Source organism: Mobula birostris, chromosome 10 (genome assembly GCF_030028105.1).
Source record: "Mobula birostris isolate sMobBir1 chromosome 10, sMobBir1.hap1, whole genome shotgun sequence".
Classification (NCBI taxonomy): domain Eukaryota; kingdom Metazoa; phylum Chordata; class Chondrichthyes; order Myliobatiformes; family Myliobatidae; genus Mobula; species Mobula birostris.
The window spans coordinates 97039709-97061030 of NC_092379.1; the positions used below are offsets into that span (position 1 = coordinate 97039709).

At 39.2% G+C, this 21322-nt stretch overlaps 1 protein-coding gene across 5 annotated transcripts in view; it reads right to left on the bottom strand.

Moving 5' to 3' along the window:
* Positions 1-14076: 14076 nt before the first annotated feature.
* LOC140204187 (BCL-6 corepressor-like protein 1) overlaps positions 14077-21322 on the bottom strand; it is a 221285-nt gene continuing 214039 nt past the window's right edge. For all 5 annotated transcript variants that reach the window (XM_072270659.1, XM_072270658.1, XM_072270660.1 and 2 more), the window contains one exon: positions 14077-21286. In XM_072270659.1, the coding sequence (XP_072126760.1) occupies positions 20992-21286 (295 nt within the window). In that variant the 3' untranslated portion in view covers positions 14077-20991. The remainder of the gene's footprint in view (positions 21287-21322) is intronic.

Below are 21322 nucleotides of genomic sequence, written 5' to 3' on the forward strand. Positions count from 1 at the left end.
TCAGGCTCCTGAAATGGCATGGATAACTTCACTCACCACAACTCTGAACTGATTCCACAGCCTACAGGCTCACTTACAAGGGCTATATAACTAACACTCTTAGTATTATGTTTTTAATTCTCACAATGTCTTTTGTATATTAGTTGCTTGTCAGTGTTTATTTATGTATACCTTTTCATCAATTCTGTTGTATTTCTTTATTTTTCTGTAAGTGCTTGCAAAAATGAATCTCTAGTATATGGTAACATAAACGTGCTTTAATAATGACTTTTACTTTGACTTTGACATTAAATAAAGACATCAAATTACTTCACCCAGATTAGTTTAAGCATTAAGCAACTATAAAAAAATCTGAAATTTCACGTATAATTTTGCTGCAATTTGAAAATCAAAGAAAAACCCTTTTCTTTGTGCATGTACTTCATTCTGAGAATCTCACTTTTATAATCTCCTTGAGGATCTTATCAGTACTTCTGCTGAGATTCTTGTGACTAGATTGGTGCTGTAAACTCTTGACTAAAATTTAGTTTTTAAGTAAGTTGTAGAAAACTGATCTTGCAAATATTCCATGAAAAAATAGTAATTGCTATTTAGTAAGACTGAAAAACATTAAATATATTGTAACACAATTAACATGAGTCTCAAAGTACATTACTTTCAAAGTACATTACTGCAGCTGTCAGATCTCAATGCAGAATCGGGGTTAGACATAGGCTATGAGATGCTTATCGTTGGTATTAGAACACACTCCACCCTCATTTACAAAATAGGACAGTGAAGAGATCAGAAATTGGCTGCCATCCTCACCACTTACTTCTGGAGCTACAGTACAAGATTAGCACTGAGTAGGACTGGCGATTCTAGTAAATCAGGTCTACAGAAAGAACTCCATCAGCCCAGTGTTATTCAGGGATACAATCACCTGCTACGTGACATCCTCTAAAGGTGGAATTTCGAGAAAGCCTACAAGATGACAGGAAGGTGACAGTAACTCAAAGAACAACAGTGGTGTGCAGAAGAACATCTCTGAACTCACAACACATCAAACCTTGATGTTGATGGGCTACGGCAGCAGAAGATCGTGAGCGTATACTCAGTGTCCACTTTATTAGGTAGGGGGGTACCTGATTCACACACACACACTATAGCCAAGATTATGTACACTTATATGATTGACTTGAGTGTTTCTCAATGCAGTGGGTGCTAATGCGCTTGCCATTTTGATGTTGAATTGCAATTGCTTCAGAGTAATATGCCTCACCTCAGGTATGTAGAATAGGTAGCTGGTAGGACCACACTGCTAACCCTGCCAAACTGGGTTGTGTAGTATACTTCAAACAACAAGTGAGCCAATGTTCAAAGTAAATTGAATTGACTTTATTACTTACATCCTTCATATACATGAGGAGTAAAAATCTTTGTTACGTCTCCGTCTCAATGTGCAATTATAGTACTTTATAATAAATATTATGTACAACAGGATAGTCAATATAACATAGAAATACAGTTCTGTCAGCATGAATTAAGCAGTCCGATGGTCTGGTGGAAGAAGCTGTCCCAGAGCCTGTTGGTCCTGGCTTTTATGCTGTGGTACTGTTTCCTGGATGGTAGCAGTAGGAACAGTTTGCGGTTGGGGTGACTGGGGTCCCCAGTGATCCGTGGTACACACCTGTCTTTGTAAATGTCCTGAATAGTGGGTGGTTCCCAACTACATATGTACCGGGCTGTCCGCATCACCCTCTGCGGAGTCCTGCGATTGAGGGAGGTACAGTTCCCATATCAGGCAGTGATGCAGCCAGTCAGGATGCTCTCAATTGTTCCCCTATAGAAAATTCTTAGGATTTGGGGGCCCACACCAAACTTCTTGGTCTGTCTGAGGTGAAAGAGGTCAAAATACATATGTATATGTCACCATATACAACCCTAAATTCATGAATTCTAAGGTGTAGGTGCATTTTGGACCTCATTGTAAGCAACAACAACCATTCTCTATTTTTCCCTTTCACTCATTTCTTCAATTTCCAAATAGCAATCCTTTCTAAATGAGCCAAGATAAGGCTGTACTGGAGGTAGAATCCAGTCAAACTCAATTTCATTCAGAATAAACAAAAGACCATAAGACATAGGAGCAAAATTAGACCATTTGACCTATAGAGTTTGCATCATGACTGATCCATTTCCCTCTCAACCCAATTCTCCTGCCTTCTCTCCATAACCTTTGAAGCCGTGACTAATCAAGAATATATCAACCTCCACTTTAAATATACCCAATGACTTGGCCTCCACAGCTGGCTGTAACAATGAATTCCACAGATTCAGCATCCTCTGGCTAAAGAAATAGTGCCTCATCTCTGTCCTAAAGGGACGTCCTTGTATTCTGAGGTTCTGCCCTCTGGTTCTAGACTCCTCCACATCCATTCCACAAACGTGAATGGGCAACACGCAAAAAAAAAATCAAGAAAGTGTTCTCTTCCTCCCTTCAGTAAGTGGAAGCTAAAAGCAGACAATTCCCTAAGTGGAGACAGATTGCAGATGAGCAATGTACAAAGAAATCTAGTGTTCTTGCACATGCAGGTGGAGTAAGTGGATAAATGTCACATCAGCTTTTGTTGAAAGAGGGAGGTATTGTTACAATGTACACGGTACTGATGAGGCCTCGTCTGGAGTACTGTGCATATTTTTGGTCCTGTTATTTAAAAAAGTATATACTGGAATTAGAGGCAGGCCGAAGTCCAAAGAAAATTGATAAAACTAATTTCTGGGATGAGACTTGTCTTGGCACAAGCAGTTAAGGAAATTAGACCTTTGTTCTTGCAGCACACACCAAATGCTGGAGGAACTCAGCATGCCAGGCAGCATCTATGGAAAAGAATACAGTCGACATTTCGGGCTCAAACCCTTTGGCAGGACTGGAGTAAAAAAGCTGAGGAGTAGATTTGAAAGGTAGGGAGAGGGGAGGGAAAAACACCAGGCAATAGGTGAAACTTGGAGGGGGAGGGATGATGCAAAGAGCTAGGAAGTTGATTGGTGAAGGAGACAGGCGGCCATGGACGAAAGAAGCAAGTGGGGGGGGGAGCGCCACAGGGAGGTAATGGACGGGCAAGATAACATGAGAGAGGGACAAGGGGATGGGAATGGTGAAGGGGGGTGTGGAGGCATTACTGGAAGTTTGGGAAATCAATGGTTGGAGGCTACCCAAATGGATTATAATGTGTTGTTCCTCCAACCTAAGTATGGCCGTATCCCGACAGCGGAGGAGGCCATGGATGGATGTATTGGAATGGGAATGGGAAGTGGAATTAAAGTGGGTGGACACTGGGAGATCCCACTTGTTCTGGTGGATGGAGCGTAGATGCTCGGTGAAGTGGTCTCCCAATCTATGTCAGGTCTCACTGGTATACAGGAGACCACACCCAGAGTACCGAACACAGTATATGACCCCAGCAGATTCACAGGTATGGTGTCACCTCACGTGGAAGGACTGTTTGGGACCCTGAATGGTAGTGAGGGAGGAGGTGTAGGGGCACTGTTCTGCTTGCAAGAAGTGCCAGGAGGGAGATCGGTGGGGAAGGACGAATGGACAAGGGAGTTGCGTAGGGAGCGATCCCTGCAGAAAGCAGAAAGTGGGGGAAGAGGGAAAGATGTGCTTGTTGGTGGGATCCCACTGCAGGTGGTGAAGTTTCGGAGAATTATGTGCTGGACATGGAGGCTGGTGGGGTGGTAAGTAAGGACAAGAGGAACCCTATCCCTGGTAGTGTGGCAGGAGGATGGGATAAGAGCAGACGTGAGTGAAAGCAGAGATGTGGTTGAGGGCAGCATTGATGGTGGAGGAAGGGAAGCCCCTTTCTTTGAAAAAGGAAGACATCTCCTTCATTCTAGAATGAAAAACCTCAGCCTGAGAGCAGATGCAATGGAGATGGAGGAATTGAGAGAAGGGAGTGGTGTTTTTACAAGTAGCAGAATGGGACAAGGTATAGTACAGGAACTGTGAGAGTCTGTTGGTTTATAAGCACTGCGAAGAGGTTTCTCGCAGGTTGCCAATGCTTATTTAAAAACTTTGCAGGCGTTTGGCCATTGCAGAGGTCTTATCAGCAGCAGGAGCAGAGCACTACAAACTAAATAAAAGTACAGGAGGGATAAGTGGAGCAGCCATTGTTGGGAGTAGGCCAGTGGCGAGAGTAGAAGCACCAGGCTTCGGCTCGGAGGAGGTGTTGGCTCTGGGTAGGCTTCTGTTAAGGCTTTCTTTTTGTTTGTCTCTTACTGTACCTGGTATAGTAAATGGCGGTTGTGTGTTTTTCATGCCAGATGTTGGAGTCCTGGGAGACCCAGAGTCTCCCAGGGAACTATATCTGCATTAAGTGCATCCGGCTGCAGCTCCTTGAAGACTGAGTTGGGTATCTGGAGCAGCAGTTGGATGACCTTCAGCTTGTACGGGAGAGCAAGGAGGTAATTGGTCAGAGTTACAGGGAAGTAGTCACTCCGAAGTTGCAGGAGGCGAGTAACTGGGTGACTGTCAGGAGGAATGGAAATGTAAATAGGCAGTTAGAGCAGAGCACACCTGCAGCTATTCCCCTCAAAAATAAGTATATACTGCTTTGGATACTTTTGTGAGGGATGACCTCCTGCTGGAATGCCACAGCAACTGGGTTACAGCCACTGAGCGTGGGTCCGTGGTACAGAAGGCAAAGAGAGAGAAGAGAGTGGTATTGATAGGGAACTCAGTAGTCAGGGGAACACTCCAAGAGATTCTTTGGATGTGAACGGGTCTCCCAGATGGTATGTGGACACCCAGATGGTATGTTGCCTCCCAGGTGCCAGAGTCAGGGACATCTCAGATCGTGTCCACAGCATTTTGAAGAGGGAGGGAGAGAAGCCAGATGTCTTGGTACATATTGGTACCAGTGACGTAGGAAGGAAAAGCAAAGAGGTCCTGAAAAGAGATTTTAGAAAGCTGAGAAGCAAGACATCCAGGGTAGTAATTTCTGGATTGCTGCTTGTGTTACATGACAGTGAGGATAGAAACAGGATGATCTGGCAGATAAGTGTGTGGTTGAGAAGCTGGTGCAGGGGGCAGGGCTTCAGATTCTTGGATCATTGGGATCTCTTCTGGGGGAGGTATTACCTGTTCAAAAGTGACAGGTTGCACCTGAACCCGAGGGGGACCAATATTCTCACTGGCAGGTTTGTTAGAGCTGTTGGGGAGGGTTTAAACTGATTTGGCAAAGGGTGGGAGCCAGAGTGATGGGACTCAGGATAGAATGGATGGTAAAAAAGTAAAGATAGCATGCAGTCAGACTGTCAGGAAGGGCAGGCAGGTAATGGGGCATAATCACAGCCAAGAGGGTGAGTATCAGTACATTAGGGATGCAAAATCAAAAAGGGTAGCAAATACGGTACTCAAGGTGTTGTATCTCAATGCGTGGAGTTGTAACAACTCAATGGGAGATTTTAACATGCAGGTTGATTGGGAAAATCAGGTTGGTAATGCATCTCAAGAGAGTGAGTTTGTTGAATGCTTAAGAGATGGCTTTTTAGAGCAATTTATCATTGAGCCTACTAGGGCATCAGCTATACTGGATTGGGTGTTTTGTAGTGAACCGGAGGCCATTAGGGAGCTTAAGGTAAAAGAACCCTTAGGAACCAGTGATCACAATATGATTGAGTTCAACATGAAATTTGATGGGGAGAAAGTAAAGTCTGATGTAGCAGTATTTCAGTGGAGTAAGAAGAATTACGGTGGTATGACAGAGGAGTTGGCCAAAGTAAATTGGAAGGAGTTGCTGGCAAGGATGTCAGCAGATCAACAATGACGTGCGTTTCTGGGAAAAATGAGGAAGGTGAAGGACATGTGTATTCCAATAATGAAGAATACTCAAATGGCAAAATAGTACAACCATGGCTGACAAGGGAAGCCAAAGCTAATATAAAAACAAAAGAAAGGGCATACAACAAAGCAAAAATTAGTAGGAAGATAGAGGATTGGGAAGTTCTTAAAAACCTACAGAGGGAAACTAGAATCATTCGAAGGGAAAAGATGAAATATGAAAGCAAGCTAGCAAATAGTATCTAAGTGGATCGTAAAAGCTTTTTCAAGTATGTAAAAGATAAAAGAGATGAGAGTGGATAAAGAACTACTAGAAAATGGGGCAGGAGAAATAATAATGGGGGACAAGGAGATGGCAGATGAACTAAATGAGTATTTTGCATCAGTCTCCACTATGGAAGACAGTCTGCCAGATGTTGTAGTGTGTGAAGGAAGAGAAGTGGGTGCAGTTACTATTACAAAGGAGAAGGTGCTCAAAAAGCTTAAAGACCTAAAGATACATAAGTCACCAGGACCAGGGGAACTGCACCCTAGGTTCAGAAAGAGGTAGCATTAGAGATTGTGGTGGCATTAGAAATGATCTTTCAAAAATCACTGGACTCTGGCATGGTGCCAGAGGAATGGAAAACTGCAAATGTCACTCCATGCTTTAACAAAGGAGTAAGGCAGCAGAAAGGAAATTATAGACCAGTTAGCCTGACCTCAGTGGTTGGGAAGATGTTAGAATGATTGTTAAGGATGAGGTGATGAAGTATTTGGTGACACAGGACAAGATAGGACAAAGTCATTATGGTTTCCTTAAGGGAAAATCCTGCCTGATGAACCTGTTGGAATTCTTTGAGGAGATTACAAACCCAGATAGATAAAGGGGATGTAGCGCATGTTGTATATTTGGACTTTCAGAAGGCCTTTGACAAGGTGCCACACAAGAGGTTGCTTACCAAGTTAAGAGCCCATGGTATTACAGGGAAGTTACTAAGATGGTTAGAGCATTGGCTGATTGGAAGAAGGCAGCGAGTGGGAATAAAAGGATCCTTGTCTGGTTGGCTGCCAGTGACTAGTGGTGTTTCACAGGGGTCGGTATTAGGACCATTTCTTTTTATGCTATATATCAATGACTTAGATGATAAAATAGATGGCTTTGTTGTCAAGTTTGCAGATGATACGAAGATTGGAGGGGCAGGTAGTGTTGAGGAAACAGGTAGTTTGCAGAAGGACTTAGACAGATTAGGAGAATGGACAAGAAAGTGACAAATGAACTATAATGTTGGAAAATGCATGGCCATGCACTTTGGTGGTAGAAATAAATGTGCAGACTATTTTCTAAACAGGGAAAAAATCCAAAAATCTGAGATGCAAAGGGACGTGTGAGTCCTTGTGCAAAACATCCTAAAGGTTAACTTGCAGGTTGAGTCGGTGGTGAGAATGTTAGCATTCATTTCAAGAGATCTAGAATCCAAGAGCAGGGGTGTGATGCTCAGGTTTATAAGGTACTGGTGAGGGCTCACCTTGAGTATTGTGAACAGTTTTGGACTCCTCATCTTAGAAGAGATGTTCTGGCATTGGAGAGGGTCCACAGAAGGTTGATAAGGATGATTCCAGAAATCAAAGGGTTATCATATGAGGAACATTTAATGGTTCTGGGTCTGTACTCATTGGAACTTAGAAGGATGGGGGGAGGGGATCTTATTGAACCCTTTCAAATGTTGAAAGGCCTAGACAGAGTAGATGTGGAAAGGATGTTTCCCATGATGGGAGAGTCTAGGACAAGAGGGCATAGCCTCAGGATAGAAGGGTGTCCATTCAAAACAGAGATGCAGGGAAATTTCTTTAGCCAAAGGGTGGTGAATTTGTGGAACTTGTTGCCACGTGTAGCTGTGGAGGCCAGGTTGTTTGGCAGAATTAAGGCAGAGGTTGATAGGTTCTTGATTGGACATGGCATCAAGGATTTCGGGGAGAAGGCCGGGAAATGGGGTTGAGGAGGAGAAAAAAAATGATCAGCCGTGATTGAATGGAGGAGCAGACTCAATGGGCCAAATGGCCCAATCCTGCTCCTATGTTTTATGCCCTTTCGGAGAGTACAAGCAAGAAGAGACAAGGCCTGGGTAGATCAATCATTATTATATTGAATGGCAGGGCAGACTAAAGTGCCAAGTGGCCTACGCTAGCTTCCATTTTCTTATGTTCTAAATCAGGGCTAATATTTTGTCCTGACAACTGTCCTGCCTAGAATTAGCACTAGTCAGAAACTAAAGATGAGAACTTCCCAGCCTCTACAATTTATCTGCTCAATGTATAATATAATGAGCCACCTCAAAAGCCATATTTCAATTAAAGGATTCCAATTAAGACACTATAGATTGAAGAGCTTTGATCAACAACTTCTCTTCTGAAAGGAATATTCACCAAGAATATTGTAATGACTCCTATTTACGTTCAAGTAAATATAATTTTCCTTTGTGGTTGCATACTTTGTTAACCTACACATTACTATGTTCAAAAATTGCCTCATAGAAGATTAAAGATAGTGAAGTTAGTAAAGCTAACATTCATAATTGATCAGATACTAGTTGGATTTTCTGGTTTCCAGAAAGATGAAACTTGGCTTCTAGACATCAAATATGTGTCGTCAATGTTCTGCATACTGTTCCCACAAAATTCTCTCTTCCTTATTAGGGTAATAAAATGCATTGGTTTAATTAGGACTACATTCGCTAATTAAACTGTTGAGCTCAGCAAATTTTGCTGGCATGAACTTGAACCAGATGCAGAATCAGGCATCACATATGTTAAGCATCTGGCCCAAACCTGATGAACCCGCACAGGAAAGCCCTGTCTTAACTCTCAATTTTAAATAATCTTTAAAATGTGCTCAGTGCTACCCTTCAATCCATCAAAAGATCATTTCCAAAATAGAGGTGAAAATCTCAGCGTTGTGGTTCATATATACTTAGACTTCCTTCCATTTCATTCTATATTTAAACTGATTTATAATAAAACAGAACACCTTCAACAATAATGATGGAAACATATTCATACATAGGAGAGTCATGAAGCCCAGCCACAGCGCAAAACCCTCATGTGTGAACATAAAACATTGTTGGTTACTGAACAACCTCGTTTTCCCTCAGCATGCATACAAACACGACATGCATTATTCAATGACTATTAGAATACCATAGAAACAGGAAGGTTTGGACTTGGCTTACTTTCTAAGCACCAGCACCAGAATCAGCACTTAAAAGGATCAAAAGTGGATTTTGTTTTGGTACTCTCAGTAAAATGAAAACATGTGGGACTACAAGGAAATAAAAGCATGGATATGAAATGGATTAAGAAACACAAACCAACTTAGTGTTGAAAATTAGATTGGAATAAAATGCGCAGTGGCATATTTTCAACATTTGCAAATGATATGGAGTTAGGAACGTAGTAAGCCATCAGGAGACTTACATAAGAAAATGCAACTTTCAGACGGACCAGCTATTGATAGCCCAAAGCAGCATGGAGTCTGATGGAAGACAAAATCCAAGGCAGGTGAACTGATACATTTTGGTAGGTTGAATGAGAAGCAATATAATCTAATAGATATTGGATCTGACACACTTTTTAGCACGAGATGTGTACCAAGTCTTGGCAACTGTTACACAATACAATTTTGAATTGCAATTAACATAATTTGTGCTGTCATTTAAGAGTCACTATAGGGAATACAATGATCAGATGTCTTTGGTAATTGTGTGTGTGTGCACACACGCGCGTTTGTCTGTTTTATGTATTGTGTTGTGCACCTTGATCTGGAGGAACATTGTTTAATGGACATGTGTACATTCCAATGACAATAAACTGCATTTGAACTTGAACTTGATCTGCTATGCATTTTCCCAGTCATGCAACTTGTCTAAATTATAATGGTGCCTCCTTGTATTCCCTTCATATTTTAATTTTTCATCTTTTACTTTTTAAACATATACAAATTTGGACAATAAGTTCCATCATCCAAATCACTGGGATCCATTAGTCACTGCATGCCCCCAAGAAAAGGGCCCAATTATTCCTACATTGTCAGCTACTTCTTGATCCATGGCTGTACATTACTCCTAGTCCCATACACTTTGATCTTATTTGTGAACTAATTAAATCTATTCAGAAAGTCCAACTAAACCACAATTAGTTCTCTATCTTTTCTTCTAGTTACACTATCAAAATCTGATTTAACTACGATTTTCTTAACTTTGTCCAACTTAGAAATGCTTCACAAGTGTTATGTTGTTTTATCTGTGATGACAGATTACAGCATTTTCCAAACTATTGATATTACACTTATTGCTCTATAGTTCTCTATTTTCGATTTCAGTTTTTAAACAGTGTGATTACATTTACCACCATCCAATCTATAGGAACTGCACAGGAATCTACAGAATTTTGGAATATGACCACCAGGGCATCCAATATTCTTTAGACTTCTGTGATGAGATACTAAGGATTTGTCATCATTTAGACGAGGGATTCCCAACCTTTTTTTTATGCCATGGGCACCTACTATTAACCAAGGGGTCCATGGACCCCAGGTTTGGAACCCCTAGTTTAGACCATTAACGACTTCATTTAGTTCCACCCTCATTCTAGGATCTTGGTTCCCTAACATCTCTGGGAGTTTTTCTGTGTCCTCCTTTGTGAGAACATAGCCTAAGTATTCATTTAATCATTCTACAATTTCTTTTCTCACCGCCCCCCCATCATAATCTTGTGTGATAGGACATTAATATCCTTACCCTCTGCAACAGAGATCCCCGGAGGGTAGACTCAGTGAGAAGACCTGTTGGAACCCAGACTACAATATCATTACCTCTAGCTGCAATCCCAAAGCTGACACTGTTAATAGACCCAAATCACAGATGTCTGGCTCTGCAGTGTTCACTCATTCCCTTGATTACCTCTCTGCAATCAAAGCAGGACACTTTTCACGAAGACGTATGAATGCAGGAAGGTGGGAGAGAAGACAAATGCTCATGGAGGTGAGTGACCTGTCACACATGGTATCACTCTGCTCACTGATTACTTTGCTTACAGGCAGCACTTCTGCTTACGAAGGCCAGCTGGTTACTGGTGGATGTTGTCACTTGGTTCTTGAAAACCACGAGCTGTTGATGGGTGGAGTTCTTATTCTTTGTATTGTTATGATCCGCTCGTGAGTGGCACCTAACTGCTCAACGACAAAAGCAATTTGCTCTCGAGTGGTATGTTCCTGTTCAAGGACTTCATTAAGTTCCTCCCTGCAGGTTTGTCATTGATACTGAAGCACTCCAGGTAGAGGTCAGCCTCCAAGCTAAATCAGTGAGACTCCACAGACTTGATTAACGTCAGCGCCTCCATGGGTAGCTTTCATCTGAACCAGGAGGCACTGGTTGATGGGGCTGTCAACAGAACACTATAGAGATGCACATCAAACTAATGCTGTCCTACATCCATACAAATTTAAGCAAGAACACAGAGGTAGATCTTCCACACTCCTTGTAATTTCTGGCATTTGGTCAAGCAAGTTCTGCAACATGCCAACCATACCTTACCATGAAGGTTCTGTCCTGGTTCTCATACAACTACTTTAGGATAGTTAACAGTTCATGCTCTTGCTCCTCAAACTTTCACCTTTCCCAACCCTCCTCCTCTAGTGAGCCACTACACCAGATTTTCATCAGCTTGTGGTAGACGGCAGTCCAATGGAACCTGGCATCTCTCCTTGTGACAGGTCCTTGTAAATTCACTTCCTATTCTCTTGGGTGCCAATCTCTAAAATTATGTTGTCTAGTAACATCTGATACACATTGTTAACCCTCCATTTCTTCCATTTTGTGGTCCTCCTGTTCTTTTCCTCCTATTTGGTGATGGGAAAAGCCATTAAGGCCTCCCTCCACATCCTGCAAAGACAAAAGAGTTGCATATGCAAGCTATACTCCATTCACCTTAATAAAGTTAAATGGAAGAAACAGACTGTTCAGCCTACTGAATTTACAGCATCAGACACACATTTACACCAATCTTACTTCATTATCCTCATATCTCCCGTCTCCACAGAGTAATAGAACAGTACAGGTAGAATAGTGGGAGGCATAGTGGCAGAACGAGGAGACCACCTGCCTTCTATCACCAGTAATCCAGTTTTAATGCTGACTTCCAATATCTTTAGTTTGCACATTCTCCCTATAATCACATAGCCTTACCCTGGGTACTCCAGGTTCCTTCCATATTCCCAAAATACGCAGGCTGGCAAGTTAAATGCTCACTATAAATTGCCCCTAGTGTGTGGCTGAATGGTAGAATCTAGGAAAGAGTTGAGGGGAGAATACACATGGGTTTAGGGTTAGTCTAAGTGAGTATTTGATGGTTAGTATGGATTCAACAGGTTGAAGGGCTTGTTTTTGCGCTGTATTACTGTATGTGTAAAAATGGTGAAAAAAGATGGGACTTTTGATCAATATAAAGGAAATATACCAGCTATAATTCTATCCTGTTAAAGAACAAACCTGTCAGATTTTGAGTCGTCTTTGGTAATGTAATGGTTTGAACCACAGTGGCCCATTTACACGTGAGCACCCTATGCTCCAACCAGGTGGAAAAACACACTTGAAACATCGCCCTCCCAGCTGAATCTTCCAGCCCTTCTATTCGTGACACTGCGTACCTACTAGGTTGATATTTGCTTGAGGAGTTATCATGGCCACAACACATTGGATGGCTTTTTGTATCGTATGATTCTATGATTTCTTTGTTACAAATACCTCCAACTATTCAGGTTATAATCATAAACTTTCTGAGTACACTGGAAAAGCATTGTCATTGAACTGACTAACAGACATGTTTAAGTCACTCCTCCATTTTACCTATTAATATTTATACCACCGCACAGTGTGTGCTGATGAGAGAAGCAGAATGTGGGATCAACTGGGGATGGAAGGAAGAGGGCAGGAAGTTTGAGATGGCTTGTAGACATCAACAAGATTGGGAGGAGTGTGATTTGATGTGATTACTGGCTGGAAAAAAGTAAAGAATCTTTCTGGCAGGAGATGGTAACCTCAGTTGCTCCAGCAATAGCCCAGATAAAGTTTGCTGCATTTTAAGCCTCTAAAAAATTCTGATTATCTGTGATTGGCTTATGTATTTTGAAGGCCTCCTCTGTCTATACAACTTTGGATAATAATCTGAAATCTGAAAATTCTCCAAGGATTTCAACTAAAAAAGAGCATTTTGCTTGACCGCACTATTCACACCATACTGGAGTTGCCAAAGGAAAGGGCTATGTGTCTTTTTGGTCTGCAAGGACAGCATGACAGCAGGCTGTTTCTGGAGATTGAAAGAAGGATGAGGTCAACTGCTCTACTGCTGGTACAGGTCATTCTTCTTCTCTACCAGGGCTTTCAGTACTGTGGTCAAGAACCCGCTCAAATGCTCATCATCTCTGATCTATTATGAAACCTATTTCAATCAGCCTGATTCCACTGTAATTTAATGGGAAGGATGTATAAAATCCGTATATATCCACTGAACAATAACTAAAGTTAATCAGCACTTTAGTGTCTCCAAGTTCATACTGTGGCACTTAGTTATTAGGAGTAAAGTTGCTAAATGAGTCTATCATATTAGCAAATGGTGGGTCAGAAATTTAATTACATAAAACTTTTTTTTCAGTGCAGTATGATTGAAAATGTATTTTAACCTGATTCAAGCCATGATTTCTGATTCTCTGATGATTCCACTGATCCCTATTCATTAACCATTCTTTCCCTCAAAAATCTGATTGGCCTGTACTAAACACTCAGCAATCAAAGGGTCCTGAGAGAGAGAGACAGATTCCAGCTCCCCAACCACACTGCTTCACCCAGTTCTCCAGCTGCACAAACTGTGGTCCAAATCCTTAGCTTCTAAGTGACAAGCCCTCACATTCTCTTGATACCAAGCCTTGGCCCAGGCTTTCATATTTTTCATTTGGGGGAAAAAAACATGCAAAACCTGTTCTATTATCCTGGGACAAATTGAAATTTGAGTGTTGGGGGAAGGGAGTGGGAAAATGGGTAATGGTCCACATCTGCTGCAACAGCCCACTAGCACAACAAATATTCCCTCATCATGTCTTAATGAAGTAAGTTAATTGAAGACATGTGCATGTATATCGATTGCTAAGCTTCAGATACTCGTTGCAAGGATATGAGTTAGTGCCACAGAAGAAAAACATCTGTTAAAACATAAAGCATCACTTTTGTTTTAATTAAAATTTATGTAGGATGGGAGGACCAGGCTGGTGCTAAGGAGATACAGAATCAAAGGCAAAAAACAGATTTACATAGTTAAACAACACTTAAAAGTAACAGGAAAATAAATGTGATAACAACAATAAAGAGACTTACGTATCCCATTTGCTCAAAAAGTAAAGAAAGCTGTTAGTGGGGGATTCAGCACAAATAATTTTAATCTCAGCTGCCCAACAGGAAGGGCATATAGTTGGATGCCCATTTTGGTGTCCTCCTGTTCTTAATGCTCTATTGAAATAAATCAGGCAATTTTGGTTGAAATTAGCTTGAACCTGTTAACTGAATTATCACTAAGGTCTGGATTTCTTACTAATTTCTTCTTACTAGGAGTTTTTTTTTGAAGATAACTAAGTGATGAATAGACATGCTTACAGTTACATAGCAGGAAAATGAGAAATATATAAAAAGCAGATCACTGCAATTAGAATTTGGATTCAACAATTTGATCGACCTGAATACTGAACTGCAAACCGTAACACACTGAGCATCCTCAATCACCAGCACCTTTATAGTTATGTCTGCTTAAGCACTATTGCATGTACTATATACTTAATTATCTATAATTCATGAAGGTTCAACTTAACTTTTCAAAAACCTTATTGATAATGAGGAACAGAGAGAACATGCAATCATAAACAAATCTATCATTAAACAGAAGAATGAAGAAGTTATTATACTTGCAGTAAATCCAATTCTGAATCAAAAGGTATAATCCAAATAAGTTTAATAGTTGATTTCAGATAACTGTATAAATGTGATGTGTGATTCATTCCAGAATCCAACTTTGTTTTTGTAAACAAAACAGCCAGGTCTATTCTCTATGTGCTTCTTAGAAATAAATCTGAAAAAGTCCAGTCTACAGACTTTCATCTAAGTTCCTCATTGCTTATATTATCAGCACAATACATTTGTTAAATTTTTAAAACGAAATATGCTGTCAACTAAATAATTTACTTTTTTAACAAAAACCTCTGGTGTATATAAACAACAAACGTATAAACATGAAGAATTCAAAATATCCAATAATAACTGCTTTAATTTTCCAGCAAGACAATGCAGACTTCTTTATATAAACTAAGAGTTAACCAACAGGGTTCCAACTCCTTTTAGCAATATCAAACACTGTACAAAATATATACAGAGCAGTCTTATAAACTTCTAAGGATTTGTACATGAAGGTGTAGCCTCATCTCGTTTTAGAAGTTTATTAAAAGCAAAAACTTCTGATGAAAACTATAAACAAAATATACTGGAAATACTCAACAGTCAGATAGCGCTGGTAGCAAGCAAAACAGAATTAATTTTTCAACTTGACCTTTCTTCAAGACTGGGGTAAAGCTAAAAATTAAGCGCGTTTAGCAGAGTGGGTGGGAGGGGAGGATTGGATGTTGAGAATGAAGAAAATAACCTTCCTTGAAATTTAAAAAGTTTGGTTTTTGTATCTTAATAGTTCTGATGAAAGAAGAATGATCTGAAATATTAACTCTGTTTTTAACTGCACATATGCTGCATGACATGCTGAGTATTGCGGCATTTTCTGTTTTTATCTATTGTTATAAGTTTACTTTAGGTTACTGCAGCAGTTTTCAACAGATAAATACTTTTATTTATACACTACAACAGATTCTTTGCAACGTTGCAGCACCAAAATTCAGCTACCTCACTGGAAATTTTGCAATAAAAAATATGCCCAGTTAATTAGCAGAATTGGATTTCAACATGGTTGAGCTATTTGTTTTTCTGAACAAAAGTGCCATTTATTTTAAGGAATGCTGGGATATAAAATGAGATTGCAGCAGACCTTGAGCACCCAGATGGCAACAAACACTTAGTCAAATTACTATAAGACTGAGCTACTACACAGACTTCTGAATTATTTTTATCACCGGTAGTGATGAGAGGTAATTATCTTAATTCAGAATGATCACCTTTACCAGAAAATGTTAATGCTGAAGAAACAGAAAAATGCTAGAATTGAACAGTAATGTAACTAGAAGCAGAGAGACATAAAATGTGTTAAAAGTCTAAGTTTAGATGTATTCCTTCATAAGCAATAAGCTAGTGTTTTCCTTTGAAACGCTGATCAGCAAACTAAGCCTCATGAACACTTTCTAATTGCCAACAATCATGTTTAGGAACAATTTGCAATATGTGAAGAAGGCACCATCTTGGCTGCTGTATTGAGTTGACGTATGTAATCATATTCATTTAAATAACCCAACTAATTTTGATTTATGAACTATCAATAATGATCTTTTTTATATACAATTTTAAAATTTAGGTGGTCTAGAATATTCTAGAAATGTCAATTCCAGTACATGTGACTTTTTTATTTGATGAAATAATAAAACAAAGTGCATTTTTGTTTTTTGCATCATTTACAGATAACTGAATAAAGTCCTATGGAATGCAGAATTGGGATGGGAGAACAAGTGCTGAAAATAATGTAAATGGTGTAATGCAATATAAAACTTTGCAAAGATATCTGTGTTCATTACTCAATGATCATATTGCTTGAGAGTTGATTTGCTGTATAACCCATTTTCTGATATAAACAGTTAGAACTGGAACTGGTAACACTTGCTTTTTTTTAAACTATTATTCGCTCTGCAGATGAACCTGAATACTTAAGGAATTGTATAAATACACAAATGTCCCAAAAGATTTGTATGTTGTTGTAAAGACAGAGTGCCAAAAACAGCAAGAGATACAAAGAATTTGCTCATCTAATTTAGTGATGTAGATTGAGGGATAAATATCAGGTGAGTTATTTGCAAAATTTACATTGTGGCATAAATGTTTTATACCCTTCCCTCAAATGTTAGTTGCAGCCTCAACTTAATCTCTCAGTTCAAAGCCAGTAACAGTACAGTTTTGTTTCAGTAACCACATCTTGCAGTAGAAATAAATCCAGAGCTTATTATGTGAGTGTACTTCATGGCAGATATTTATATTGCTTTTACTGTTGGCAGCAAGGTAACAAATTGAGTAGTACTAGAATGGGCTGCACAGTTATTTATAAATGGAGCATATAAATACAATTGTACAAGAAACAGTACAAGGTTTTGAGATTATTGTTATTAGCTTTTAAGTTTCTGTACTAATTTTATATCCTTTGAGTTTTCAGTTATATACTAGGAACCAGAAAAATTCCTAAATTGCACGTCAGGGTTAGACAAGAATAGTAAGATTAAAATAAGCTTAGATGTTTATCATTCTTTAGGCATATTGTCATCTGATTTAAAAGAAAACTGTAATTTAAAATCTTTACTTCTCTAACAGATTTTGCTTGTCAATAACAAAAGGAAGGCAACTTGTTTTTCATGTTTACATGAAGTTGGAAACACACAAATTAATTTAATAAAGCTGGACTCAAAGTAAATGTGCAAGAAATTTTAACTTATTCTTATCGCTATATATTTTTATAGAACCACTGGTCTTGGTTCCTCCATAAAGGTATACTTCGCAACCAGATAGATATAATAGAATTAGCTCTAAATCGAGACTAGTTTTAATGCCATATGGGTGAAACAAGGGAGAAGGAAAATTAACCATTCAAGTCCAATGATCACATAGGTTTTAGGCAAGGAAGGGTCACCGACAGCAGAGCTGTGCTTTTACAAAGCTTCATTTGAGGACACAAGTCATATTAACATTATACAGAGGCATGGTACCAAAGGCATGTTATAGTCATTCAAGCACTTGGGCACATTGTCACAAGCTTCAAGACAATTTTTACATATAATCTAGCAGCAAAGCTCATTGGGACATCAAGACCAACATCCAAAAGTTTTGGACAGTAGGATGATAATCAGATGATCAAGGACGGAGAAGGTGAAAAGAAGGGAAGGGAAATTAATGTGGAAGTGAGAAGAGGTAAGGGAGCGGGAGGCAAAGTGAAAGATGGTGAGGTGACAGCATGAAAATATAAAGCTGAAGGTGGAGAACCAAAGACAAACTGAGTTAGGGGTACGAAGGGGGCCTAAATGCTCCTCACTGAGGAAGGCGTTCTCTTGCAGATTAGGAATATTTCTACAGTATCAGTGGATATTTAAAAGGTTATGTTTTAGGTTTGGGACTTGATGGCACATGTGCTCTTTAGAATTGGAGTTAAAAGTTCAACATTCAATACCTTTTCTCATTTGGGGAGGAGTAAGTGGAAAATTGATGGTCAAGATGGTACTGAATGGGTATGAAAACTTGGAAATGCTGGATGGTCCATAATTTGGTTTAGGTATGATAATGCAGCCCTTCGTAGCAACATGGGGATATGCAGAGAATTAACCTTGCAAGGAGACTTCCAAGTAGTTAAATGAAATATGTTGAAAAGATTGTATTTCCGCTTACAGTCAAAAGAAGATAATGAGAGATTGGATCTGGGGAAGTCCTACTCTTCTGCAAAGGATAATGCAGGCCTGCTGGTGTTCATTGGGAATGGAGACAAGGAAAGGGGTGAGGGTAAAAGAACTAATTTCATACTCTTATTATCTGTGACATGCTGATGATTAGCTGGATGTATATTCTGATATGCAATGTGACTGGAGAAAATGAGGGAAGAACTTTGGGTTGAAATGCTTCATACTCATCACTTTGAAGAAGTGTACATATTGCTGATACTTTACTCATGAAGGAGACGGAGTGGAAAGGTTATGCACATGTGCCATTTAAGGCTGAGTCTTAGGCAATGAAATTTCATTACAACTACAGACAGGCTATTCCGCTGCATTTGTCATGGGCCACTACACATAATGAGACATAAACTCTCACATTATAACCTGCAGGCACAATGAATGCAATGTTGCAGGTACTTGACATTTTAATATATGTCAGAATATAGAAATATAAATCAGTTCCACCCAGGTATACTTCATCTAGACTGCAGTGTTCAAACAGCATCCTTAGCAGGCATTCAGTTAATAACTGAATGACTGGGGGAATGTGAAGCTTGATGCATCTATAGTCACATAAAAACTTAAAAAAAAAACAAATCACCGGGTTCACAGGATTTTGAATACGAACAATGCAAGGCCCCACCTTTTTAAATCTGCTACCAACAGTAAAATCAGCAGCATCATATTGCACACTGCTGAAGAATTGTCTGGGTTATTAATAGCACGGAATCTGGTTTTACTGTGAATTATAATTACACTGCAACTAATGTGAAATCCAAGCAGACTACCTTATTGGATTTGTTATATCTACTAACTAGATCACCAATCCAATTTCTGAGTTTTGCAACAATGCACATCTAAAGTGCGTCACATTAATACGAAAACACATGACTTCTTTAAACTTAGATAATTTCTTTCTGATATGTAATGAAATCTTCCCCAACTGAAATGTGATTTTATTATTGATGTTATTCGAAAATGAAAATTTATTAGGTTTTAGCTCCATGTTTTGGTTTAAGTGGCAAAAATGGAATGTTGATTTCTCACAAATATAGCCGAAAACGTTTTGAATCAGCTTTGTAGTTCAAGGAGACAAGCTTCTGTGTCTTTTTTTAAAAAACTTTCTTCCTTTTAAATAAATATTTAACTTTAAATTGTCTAATGGCAGCAGTACAGGAAGCCAATGATTGGTGCAACTCAACAAGCAGTCAACATAAAGTGCATCATCTCAGAGTTGTAGAGATTATAATTTAGGCTGAAATTATCAGTAACTAACAAAATTTCCAGTGGGCTTTTCAATTTTATCTTATTAAACAGCATGTATCCTAGCATACAAGTTCAATCTTGATCAGTTTAACTTTGATTTAAAATTGCTTTAAACTGGAAAATAAAATCTGCTCAAGGTAATATAAAGATCCAGAAAAATTACTGTGGCAAAAAAGTCATACTCCCTACTTGCAGGGTACAAACATCCAATTTCTAGATACAGCCTAACTTAAAGAAACTATCGATTCCATTAAGATACACTGTCATTACTAAATATTGTATTTAGCAAAATTGCGTGCTCGGTTGCTAAGAACAGAACAATTTTAACTTAGAATGTTGAAAATGTGCCTTTTAGGCACCAGTAATTTGGTTCCAATATGATACAGTGGATTCTTGATATTTTAATCTCAAAAAAAAAGCACCCATCATGTTTAAAACATCAGTTTGTTCGACTTGTGTGCAGCAAGTTAGATACAAGTACACTTAAAAAAAATACACACAGTTGTATTTCTTCAATGCAGAATGGTGCATCACAGTAAAGCATTGGACACAGGTTGAAGCTACAGACTCTGCTGAATGCCTAAATTCAGCTTCACTAATGTGTACAGCTTTGCTTTTGAGTCAAAGCTTCTGCCTGAGGGGCATGTAGAGCAGTAGATGAAATCAGAGGTACACTAAATGGCCAGGCATTTTCACCATCTCCTTGCAGTTGACTGACTGAATAGTTCTGAAAGTATGAATAGGCTACGTAATAGTCCTCTTGGGGGAAGCAAGTGTGTGATACAGAACTGTAGTTAAATTGTGCATTAAATAAAGCAATTGTTATATTCTGAAGGAGGAAATTGTGGGAACAACAGGAATAAAGTAATGTTTCTTTTACAAGAATCAACTGTACCACTGGCATTACTGATTTTTCATGGTCGATGGATCACAAACTTAGATGTGCATGAACATAATTAGAAAATATTTTTAATGAACCTAGTTAAAATATTCTAACGCTTTCTTTAAACATCCCAGCAAACCTTGTACTGTTGCACTTTAAGGTCAGAACTGATTGGTTATTTCTACTACTGTCAGAATGGCTAGTGTCAATGCCTGATTTGAGATAACAGCTGGCATACTGTAAACACCTGTTAGTACCCATTCAATTCACTTCCCATTTATCTGAGGTGGGAAAAGTTTGTCAACCAGTCATGATTTTGGTTCACCTTGTGAATTTAATGACTTTTTCACAGTCTTCAGTTAATAATTCCACTGTAGAACCAATAAGATCCAACAGCTCCGGTACACATCGTACCAATTCCAAAGACGTCCTGCCATCCATGGAGTAGTACTGAAGATTCCCGAGCTGAAAATGTACCTGGCTTGTGGACACCTGCTTGTAAAATTCTACTTCAGTAATGGTGACAATTTCAAATTGAGGATAGCGGGATTGAAAAATCCTTACTGACATTTTCAGTCTTCGAAGAACTTCGGATAATACCAACCAATTACAAGGGCTGCACAAACAAGAAAACAGAAAGTTAAGTACAAAT